This window comes from Onychomys torridus, chromosome 6 (assembly GCF_903995425.1).
Source record: "Onychomys torridus chromosome 6, mOncTor1.1, whole genome shotgun sequence".
Lineage (NCBI taxonomy): Eukaryota > Metazoa > Chordata > Mammalia > Rodentia > Cricetidae > Onychomys > Onychomys torridus.
Window position 1 is genome coordinate 16,162,678 of NC_050448.1, and position 11,696 is coordinate 16,174,373.

The 11,696-nt window shown below is 38.5% G+C and overlaps 1 protein-coding gene across 1 annotated transcript in view; it reads right to left on the reverse strand.

The window, feature by feature from the left end:
- Positions 1–4,939, reverse strand: part of LOC118585559 (ankyrin repeat domain-containing protein 26-like) — a 30,254-nt gene extending 25,315 nt beyond the window's left edge. The window contains exon 1 of the mRNA XM_036190244.1: positions 4,910–4,939. Coding sequence (XP_036046137.1) covers positions 4,910–4,939 — 30 coding nt within the window. The remainder of the gene's footprint in view (positions 1–4,909) is intronic.
- Between the last annotated feature and the right edge of the window lie 6,757 nt (positions 4,940–11,696).

Genomic DNA, 11,696 nt, shown 5'->3' on the forward strand with positions numbered 1-11,696 from the left:
AAAAGCTCCATTAATACAATTAGATATAAAAAGGGTAACACCACAGTAGATACCAATGAAATCCAAAGTTGTTGTTTTCAACCTGACACAAGTTAAAATTATTGGAGAAGAGAGAACCACAATTGAGAAAATGCCTTTGTAATATAGGACTGTAATTAAGCCTGTGAGGCATTTTCTTAATTAGTGATGGATGGGCGTTGTCCCAGCTCACAGGAGGTGGTACCACCCAAGGGCAGGTTATCCTGGGTGGTGTAAGAAAGCAGGCTGAGCAAGCCAGTAAGCAGCAGTCCTTTATGGCCTCCACATCAGCTCCTGCCTAGAGGTTCCTGCCTTAACTTCCTGTTCTGACTTCCCTGGGAGATGGGCTACAAGAAGTAAGTTTGATGGGTGGAGGATAAGTCCCTGGGTTCGGTCCTCAGCTCTGAAAGATATAAAAGATATAAACCCTTGCCTCCCCAAGTTGCTTTCGAGCATGGTGTTTTATAGAAACCCTAACTGAGACACTTAGTCTCTTTAAAATATACATAATACGTCTAAAAAGCCAAACAGCCCAAAGTTTCTCTTTTTTATGGTATAAAAATTTATTAGTGCTAGGTAGTAAATTCTTCCTTCATTAAATTTATTACTAAATATTTGTTTCTTTTGGTTAATTTTAATTTAAATATTTTTTTATGTTTTTGATCATGTTTTCCCTTTTCCCAATTCCTTCAAGATCACCATCTTCCTACCCATTCAATTTTACATTCTTTTTCCATTTGAAACAAACAAAAAACAAGAAACATACAAAGCAACCCACAAATACAGAAATCAAAATAAATAAGCAAACAACAAATAAGACAGGAAAAAAAGCCCAAACAAAGCTACATGAGACAAAATCTGACAAAAATAACCATCTAGCTCATTGTGCGTTGGCCAACTACTTCTGAGCCTGGGACCTACCAGGAAATCTGATTAAAATATCCAGTGAGACTTCATTGGAGAAAACTGACTTTTTCTGCACAGGTGGGTATCAGTTGCTGGTAACTTCTTGGTGAGGAGTCTGCTTCCCTGTCTCAGGGCACGGACTCCATCTGGCTTGAGTCTGTGTAGACCTTGTGTGTGCTGCTATAGTCTTCATGTGTCACTCCTGTTGTGTCTACAGCACACTTTTTTTTTTTTTTTTTGAATGATCCATCACCTCTGGCCTACAGATAATCTGATGGAGGCATTTTCTCAATTGAGGCTCCTCTTTTCAGATAACTCTAGCTTCTGTCAATTTTTTTTTGTATTTGTTTTTTGTTTGTTTGTTTGTTTTTGTTTTTCAAGACAGGGTTTCTCTGTGTAGCTTTGTGCCTTTTTCCTGGGACTCACTTGGTAGCCCAGGCTGGTCTCGAACTCACAGAGATCCGCCTGGCTCTGCCTCCCAAGTGCTGGGATTAAAGGTGTGTGCCACCACTGCCCGGCGCTTCTGTCAAATTTTAAAAATTTTACTAAAAAATAAAAACAAATGAAAAACCTATTTGTAGTATGCTTTTTCATTGGGACTGCCAGCCTGCAAATAATGGCATGGAGACTTTTTATTAATTATAAAAGCTTGGCCTTAGCTTAGGCTTGTTCCTAATTAGTGCTTATAACTTAAATTAACCCATATTTTTAAAATCTATGTTCTTCCATGAGATTTGTGACCTCATTTCCATACTGCCCATCCTGCTTCCTTTGTGTCTGGTTGGTGACTCTGCCTTTCCTCTTCCCAGGGTTCTCTCTCTGCCCAGAACTCCTGCCTATATTCTCCTACCTAGCTATTGGCCAGTCAGCTTTTTATTAGACCAATCTCAGCAATACATCTTCACACAGTGTACAAATATTCCACAGCACCTAATCGTAACAGAAAGGAATACTACCAAACATATATTTTGTAAATTCAGTTTTACCCTGATTCTTAAATTGGATAAGAAAGAGATCAATAAAAAAGAAAACTATACATCATTATTTCTGATGAAGAGAAAATATAAAAATTTCAATAGTTTCTCTCAAGGTCCAAATAATATCATGGAGTATGAAGTAGAAAGATTGTATGAGCTGAAGGATGGAGAACAGTGTTATGAAATGCTGTTTTCTGGGTATTACATGGCTGTTGTAACCATGAATACAAAGCAGTTATGGCTGCCTACACAAGAAAAAGATTCACAAAATAGGCCCTTTAATGTTCTAGCATGAGGCCCCCATTCCCCTCTGATGAGCTTGGCAGTGAATGGTTGCTGAGAACAGGGCAACGTTTTTTTTTTTTTTTTTTCTCCCAGCGATGTAACCACTGGTAAGTTTATGTGCAAGCAGCTGTATTTATACTTAGTGGGGCATAAAAATACACAAAAGACCTGAAAGTAGAAGGTAGAATAAACAGGAAAAAGAAAGGATCAGAGGGTGGAAAAGGGATGTAACTGAGGGTAAATAGTATCACAATATATTTCTATATACATGTATGAAATTGTCAGTTAAAAGTAGAAGATAAAAAATTAAACAAAATATTCAAAAACTAAATTTATCAACACACTAAAAAAAAAATCCATACACCATGACCAAGTTGCTTTTGTTCCAGAGAAACAAGGATAGTTCAAAATATACAGATCAACAAATGAAGTATATAATTACTCTCAGGCACAAACATCATACAATTATCTGAACAGCTATAGAAGAGAACTTTTAAAAAAATCAACATTTCTTTATAAGTCTTGAAGAAAATATCAGCAAAAGAAACATAATTCAACATAGAAAATGCTATATACAGGAAACATGTTAAATGAGAAAATACTGAAATCATTTTCTCTACAATCAGGAAAAAGTCAGTGACGTATTCTTTCAACTCTTATTCAACACAATGTTAAAGTTTTAGAAAAAGTAGTGAGGACATTAAAGGGAGACAAATAGAAAAGGAAGTAAAATTACCTCTACTTGCAGAAAATATGATCCTATACTTTAAAAATCCACAGGACTCTAACAGAAAATTCTTTAGTCTGCTAAGCACTTTCAGCAAAGTAGCAGGATATTAAACCAATATAAGAAACCATTGAGGGTTTTTTTCTTTTGAAAAGTCTTTTTATTTATTGAAATTTTCATTCAATACATTTTGATCACATTCTTTCTCTTCTTCCAACTTCTCCCATATCCCCCTACCACCCTATGTACCCAATCTCATGTTCTTTCTCTCTTAAAAAAAGCACAAGACCATGGAGTCTGGTTTGTGTTGGCTAACTACTCCTGAGCAGGGGACCTGTCCTGGAGTGTGGATGACATTCCATCATCAAGCCACTGAAGAAAACTGATTTCCCCTCTAATGGCAGCTGTCAGTTGCAGATGGCTTCTTTATGCCCTCTTCCCCATTTCTGTGCTGAGATATGGTCTGCCTTGAGCTTGTGCAGGTCTTGGGCATTCTGACACGATTTATGTGCATTCATATATGCATCAGTCCTTGGAGTTGTTCATCACCTCTGGCTCTTACAGTCTTTCCACTTCATTTTACATATAGATCCCTGAACATTGAGGGGAGGGGTTTGATAAAGACATCCCATTTAAGGCTGAGGGCTCCAAAGTCTCTCACTCTCTGCATGTTGTCCACTCTCTTTGTCAATTTCCATCTCTGTAAGCTGCTTCTCTGGTGGAAGTTGAGTGATGGATATAGCAATATGTCATTGAGTAGTTTTATTACTATGTTCATTTAGCTATATAACAATAGTATGTTTGTGACCCATCTTGTCTCACATTCTTGGCCTGATTCACAGTGTCAGATAATGGGTTACATATAATGGAACAGTTCTTAAATCTAATCCAAAACTAGTTGAATCAGCAGATTGTTTTTGGTAAGATGACTATTTTAACAATATTTATCCTTCCAATCCATGATCATTTCAATCTTCTGATATCTTCAATTTTGTCCTTTTTTTCTGGTTTTTCAAGACAGGGTTTCTCTGTAGCTTTGGAGCCTGTCCTGGAACTCACTGTGTAGACCAAGCTGGCCTTGAACTCACAGAGTTCAAGATCCGCCTGCCCCTGCCTCCCAGGTGCTGGGATTAAAGGTGTGCACCACCACTGCCTGGCTGACATCTTCAATTTTTTTTAGTGTCTTAGAGTTTCACTGTGCAAGTATTTCACTTCTTTTCTTCAAAAGAAAAAGATATCCAAATCAATAAAATTAGAAATGAAAAGAGACATTACAACAGACACCAAAGAAACTCAGAGAATTATAAGAATACATGTAAAGTTAAAAATCTGTATTCCAACAAACTGGAAAATCTAACAGAAGTGGATGCATTTCTAGATATAAATAGCCTACCAGTGTTAAATCAAGATGAAATGGGGCCTGGAGCAATGGTTCAGCAGTTGAGCATACTTGCAGAAGAGGACTCTGTCAGGTATTCAGTGTTGCTCGGGTTGTTCAAGGAAGGAGAGTCACCCCAGAGTCTAATTTTAGGCTCTCTGGCAGCAGGAAGTAACAGTTTCTGTAAACTGAACCTCAAACCTCCTTTCAGAATCATATTTATTGATTGTACACAAAGGTTCTGTATGGGGCACGACAAATTCCTCATACCAAAGCCCCATTGATCTATCTATTCTGTATGTTCTCTGAAGGAAATCATTACACCCCTGCAACCTTAGTCTTTATTGTGTACTGTCTGCAGTACCTAATAATTCAAGACTCTCAGGTGTTCCTGCATAGTCTTGTAACCAAAGTCATGCAACAGATGGGAAACCCTTTCAGAAAAACAACTCTATAAACCATAGAAAACTTTCACTGTTCTTTACTATGATTTCTTCAAGGTCTCAGTACCTCCAACAAACACTAATACATTCAACTGTTACCCTACATTAAGTGAGAAAAAACTGTTACATTTTAATGTTTACCCTAGATACAATGACTCTACTAGATTCCCACTACCTGACTGAGGTTTATTTCCAGCACCGACATGACAGCTCTCAACAGTCTGTAACTCCAGTTCCCAGGGATCCCATGCCTTCTTCTGACCTCCAGGGGTATTTTGCACACAGTGCACATTCAATCATGCAGGCAAAATACTCACACATGTAAAAATGAACAAATAAACCTTCTTTCAAGTGAAGGTTAAATGATTTAAATTGTTATAACAACAAGGAAGATAGAATCAGTAATTATAAAATAAGATCAAGACTGGATACATTCAGCACAGAATTCTACCAGACCTTCAAAGAAGAACTAACATCAATGTATTTCTATTTCATTAATTTTGGATTTTTGTTATTTCTTGCTGTCTACTTAGTTTTGATTTGGTTTGTTTTTGTCCTTCCAAATTCTTAAGTTGCATCATTAAATATTTTTGTGTTCTTTCTGTTTTTGTTTTTAATGTAGGCACTTAGATCTATACATTTTCCTCTTAGGATTGCTTTTAATAGTTCCCAGTGGTTTTGTTACATTGTGTTTTCACCTTCATTTAGTTTTAGGAATTTTAAATTTTCTTTTTTGATTTCTTATTTGATCCATTTATCATTCAATAATGAGCTATTTAATCTTCATATATTTGTGTATGAGCTTTGTTTTTGTTGTTTGTAAAATTTTATTGCATTATAGTCAAATGGGAAACATGATTGTTTAAATTGTCTGAATTTTTTATATTTGTTTTGTGTGCTAGCATGGGGTTTATTTCAGAAAAGCGTCCGAGGGATAATGTGTAGAATGTGAGTGAAACATCCAGAAGACATGTTAAGTCCACCTGATGCATGATATCATTTAATTATGATTTTTCTCTATGTTTGCTCAGATGATACACCCATTGGAGCAAGCGGGATATTGGAACCAGAGAAGACTGCTAAGACTTAGGTTTAAGCCAATTGAAGTCTATATTAGCAGGCCAGTGACTACATTGGGTATTCAGTACCCAGTGTAGCCCAGAGTCTTTCTCAGGGTGAGCTTGTAAGCACAAAAATCACGTTCTGGATTGACATACTTCAGTTAACAAGAACGCCAGAAGTGGAACTGCAGAAGCTAAGCAGCAAGGTGAGTACATTATGAGACTTTCCCAGAACTGCATGGACTTGGATGAATTAGGTCTCTGTTTTAGTTTTGGCAGATGATGTTGTCTCTGTGCTACTTTACAACCTGAATGTTATGTTCATCATGGAGTCATATGTGATAAGGTCTGGGGCTTGCTATTGTGTTGATATTAGTCTGTGTCTTTAATTCCAGTAGTTTGCTTTTTTTTGAGGCAGGATTTCTCTGTGTAGTTCTAGATCTTGCTCTGTAGACCAGCCTGGCCTTGAACTCACAGAGATGCTCCCGGCTCTGCCTCCCAAGTGCTGGGATTAAAGGCATGCACCACTGCTGCCTGGCCCAGTAGTATGGTTTTAAGGAACTTGGAAGGGCCAGAATTTGGTGATTGTATGCTTAGGATTGTAATGCCTTCTTTTTTAATTTTTCTCCTAATTAGAATAAAGTGTCCTCCTTTCTCTCTCTTGCTTAGTTTCAGTTTGAAGTCTATTTTGCCAGTATTATGATAGCAATGCCTGCTTGCTTCTGGACCCACTTGCTTGGGATACTTTTTCCATTCTTCCACTTTTAGGTGGTACCTAACTTTAAATATAACATGAGTTTCTTGTAGATAACAGGAAAATAGATTTTATTTATTAATCTATTCAACTAGACTTTATCTTTTGATTCAGAAGTTAAGACCATTAATATTAAACTTGCTATTGAAAGGCATTTGTTGATTGCAGTCATTTAAAAAAGTTTTTGTTTTTAGTCATATTTTGTGTTTCAGTGATTATAATTTCATTTTTATTCTTTCTACAGTGTGTTGGTTATACTTATTTCTCACTTCAGTCCTAAATATTGCTTCCAGTGCTCTCTGCAGTAGTAGTTTGATGAACATGAATTCTTTCATCATGTTGTATCATGGAAATTTTTTCTTTCTTTTTCAGACTATGGGAGATAGTCCACTGAGTAGAGTATGATAGTGTAGGTTGTCATTTGGTATTTTAGAATTTGGAATGTGTTGCTCCAGGTTCTACAGGCTTTTAAAATTTCCATTGTGAAACAAATTGTTGTTCTGATGGTGTTTTCTTTATATGTGTTTCATGATTTTTCTTTTGCACCTTTCAATACTTGTTCTTCATTTAGTATATTTAGTGTTTTAGCTATGATATGCATGGAGAGTTTATTTGCTTCCTGTATAGCTGTGTGGGTATGCCTTTTCTTCATTTGGGGAAGTTTTCTCCTATGCTCCTGTTAAAGATCTGGTCTGGTACATTGCCTGGGACTCTTCTCTTCATGCATGCCTGTAACTAGAAGATTTGGTCTTTTAATGGTGCTGCACAGTCCCTCCATCTTTCATGTGTTTTAATGTTTTTTAATATTCTTTGCATGTGGATCCCTACTTATTATTTGATTCCTGATATCCGATCTCCTACTTGATCCATTCTACTCATAAAGTGTTCTTCTGAGTGTCCTAACTCTGTTGGGTTTCTCAATTGCATCTTCATTTCAGCTTTAGGTCTCTTCAGCAATTATTTTTTTCTATTGAATTCAGCATTCAAATCCAAGACTGTCTTCAAAATTTAAGTTGTTTGTATATTTGTGGGTTTTTTTCAATTATTATAGTGTTTGTCACTATTCTCTTTTTAGTCTGTTTCTGACTTCTTTAAACTACTTGAATTCTCTGATGTTTATGATTGTGGGTTGAAGTTTATGATTAAGATAAGTTGCCTCTCTGTGAGATAATTGTCACATGATTGGACAGGTAATTATGCTGGCAAACTCCCATATAAGAGGAATTTAAGATATACGTGGCCTGTTGGTAAATGAGTTCAATAAGTTCCTGCAAAGCATCATTGGTTGTATTCCATCCTGTTCAAGATTTCTGTAAACTATTCAATTTCTATTTTAAAACTGTCAGGTTTCTCTGTAAGATGATTCAGAAAATCTTGAACATACTCTGATAGAGTGAGATAACCATCTCCAAAAGATTCTGTATATTTTTAAAAGCCTGATGGGTAAAATGCGGTGTGTGTGTGTGTGTTTGTGTGTGTGTGTGTACGTGTAGGGATGTGTCCTGATGGGTAAAATATGGTGTGTGTATGGGGGAAATGTGTCCTGTTGGGTAAAATGTGGTGTATGTGTGTGTATGTGTGTGTGTGTGTGGGGGTGTCCTGATGGGTAAAATGTGGTATGTTGGGTGGAGGAATGTTTATGGACAGCTTACACATTAACACAGGGGTTATAACAACCAGATCCCATGGATGTATGCTGGACTCAGTCAATGTTTCTCAATAAACCTAATCTTACAGTTTCCACAAACTAGGTCCCCATGAAAGCCATTATACCACAGGAACTGATGTTTCTACTAGTAGAAACCTGTGGGATAACCTGAGGGCCAACCAGCCCAAACCAGTAAAAAGACACTTTCTGAGAGCCAGCCTAGGTCTGCCTAAGGGCCTTAGCAACAGCAGCTGAGACATGATCTGGAATGACCTGAACCAATGAAAGGCAGCCATGTCATGCCCAGCAGATGCATATTCATCAGACCTCCCCCCAGGGTGGGGTGGAGGGTACATAAGGCTTGCCTCTTCCTGAATAAACTGAGCTTGTTGTTTCCACATTCTCCCAGAGTCTGTGTTGTTGACTCTGCACCTACTTGGCCCCCTCCCCCAAAGGGAACAACAGCACAGGACCCTGCCACAGAAACCTTAAACTAGATCTTAAACCCTAAACCTACCCGTAAACTACTAATCCAACTCTAATCCTAAAACCTCTCTAACACGTCTTATCCAAACCCTAACCTTAACCCTAATTCTAATCTAACCCTAACATTAACGCCCTAATCCTAACAACTTAACACCCTAACCCCTAAAGGTTTTATAGGTTAGGACCCTGTCTTAGTTGGGATTTTTATTGTTGTGAAGATATACCATGACCATGGCAATTCTTATAAAGAAAACATTCAATTGGGATGGCTTGCTTACAGTTTCAGAGGTTCAGTCCACTATCATCATGTAGGGGAGCATGATGGCACATAGGCCGACTTGGTACTGGAGATGAGAGTGCAACATCTTGCAGGCAACAGGAAGTCAACTGACTGTCACACTGAGGGAAGCTTGAGAAAAAGACCTCAAAGCCCGCCCACACAATGACATACTTCCTCCAATAAGGACATACCTCCTAATAGTGATACTTCCTTTGTGGGCCAGTTTCTTTCAAACCACCACAGATCCCTAACCCTCTAACTCCAACCCTCTAACACTCTAACCTTATAACCCTAACCCTAACCTTAAATTACCCTACCCCTAACCCTGATGCTAACTCTCTAACTGTTATTCTAGAGAGGAGCAAAGGCAATTGGAAATTACCAGCCCAAGGCAGTCATTGCCTTTAGAAGCCTGATCACAAAAACTTAAAGCTGTCTACTGTAATTTAGGCCTTTAAGAAGTGAAATTCTAGCTGGTGGGTTTTGCTTCTGCCTGGAAAGCCCACTTCCTTACCTACTGGCCCCACCTTGTGGTTTAAAGTATAAAAGGAAAATGCAAACTAGACCAGAAATGAAGCCTTCTGGGAGCTATGCTGGCTTCAGTCCACTAGTGACATTTCTCTTCCATTTGCATCAGTATCACAGTGCTGTTTACAGAGAGATTCCAGCAACATAGGAAAGCAGGTGGATTTCTGTGTCAGACACCAGCCTAGTCTACACAGTGAGTTCCATGCCAGCTGGGGCTACACAGTGAGACCCTTCTAAAATCAAACAAAAATAAAACCTCTGTTGAAGATTTTTTCTATAAACAATCTTTCATTCCCTTCTCATGCTGTTTCATGTGTTGTACAAGAAATGCAGAGCAAAGCACTTATTTGGAACAGGCACAGATTCAGATTCAGATACGTACATAGATACAGAACAGACACCGGCAATAGAGACAGATCAACTCTCTCTCTCTCTCTCTCTCTCTCTCTCTCTCTCTCTCTCTCTCTCACACACACACACACACACACACACACACACACACACACACACAAATACATAAATAAACGGGCAGATTGAGTGCTTTAGTTAGGGTTTCTATTGCTGTGACAAAACACCATGACCAAAAGCAAGTTGCAGAGGAAAGGGTTTATTTGGCTTACACTTCCACAGCATTGTTCATCACTGAAGGAACTCAAACAGGGCAAGATCTTGGAGGCAGGAACTGATGCAGAGTCCATGGAGAGGTGCTGTTTACTGACTTGCTCCTCAAGTCTTGCTCAGCCTGCTTTCTCGCAAACCCAGGACCACCAGCCCAGGGATGGCACTACCTACAATGGGTAGGTCCTCCCCACCAATCACTGATTTAAAAAAGGCCTTACAGATGGATCTTATGAAGGCACTTTCTCAATTAAGACTTTTTCCTTTAAGGTAATTCTAGTTTGTGTGTCAAGTTGCCAAAAGACTAGCTAGCACATAGGGCAAGTAGTTCCTTGGTTCCTACAAACAATGTGTGGCCTGATGATAGAACAGTGCCCCAGACCTTAGTAGCCCCCAAGACCTTAATACAACTGATGCCATATTAGAGGCACCATTCTGACCTTAGAACTCAGCACTGTAGGGCCCAACACATGTCCAAATGGGAACAAAGACCTAACCCTTGAAAGACTTAGTTCATATAGACCTGAGAAAGTCCCTAAATGTACCAACCTTGTTTTATTGATTGTATAGTTTCAATTCTTACTAACAGTTCTTACTAACAAAGAATGTCAAACAGGATGTGCTTTTTTGTGTATAAAAGGCAAAGAATGGTGAGGCTATGGGCTCCATAGTTTGGGCAAGGTCCTTGTGTAGTCCTCGGCTGGCAAATAAAGAGTTTCTATTGACTTTAAGAGTCCATGTTTTTCTGAAGGAGTTATCTTGCCACAGTGAAGGCCACACTGGTTCATTGGAGATGCCCTGCCTGGAAACAAAGGCAACACAGACATTGGAATAAACGCTGATATAAGAGTTGGACCAAGCTGGACCAGACCCTGCCTAATCTTACTTCCTCTAACACATGACATTCACAAAAAGCCATGATTTTTATAAGTTCATAGGGGAGGACACTGACATATGGAAGTGACTTGCCCAAGGAGTGGTGGAGAGCAAATGTCTGTAGATTGTGGCTGGCAGTGGCCAGGTTAGCTGGTGCACAGCACAGGGAGTGGCAGACTTAGGAAAGGCTGAAACAGTATGCCATTAGTGCTTCTTGTAATCTCTCCTACAAAATGTTATCACTCCATTAACATATTTAAAAGGTTTGTTAGAGGTGGGCTAGTAAAATGGGGCTCTTGTTTTATTACAATCATTATTCTAAGTCCTATAATAAGTGAGATGAGAACAAAGAAAGGTTGTACCTCTAAGTCTATTTGCCTAAATCAATTCCTCTACTTAAGGGACATGGTGAGAATAAGCACACAGGCTCCAGGACCATGCTTTGGAAGCCCAGATGGTAATTCAGCATCTGAGTATTGACTTCTGATTATTTTCATTTTCTTATTGGGACAATCATAACAAGAAAAACCACAAAAATTTCTAGCCTGTTCAGATGATTAAAAGAAATTACAATTTTAAAATTGCATACTTAGAAATTACATATAACAGTGCTTGACGTAACAGTGCTTGACATTAAACATATTCCGGAACCACCTGTCCTGCAGCCTTGGTTAAGGTTTCCTCCAGAGGACCTCAGGTGCACCATCAGGC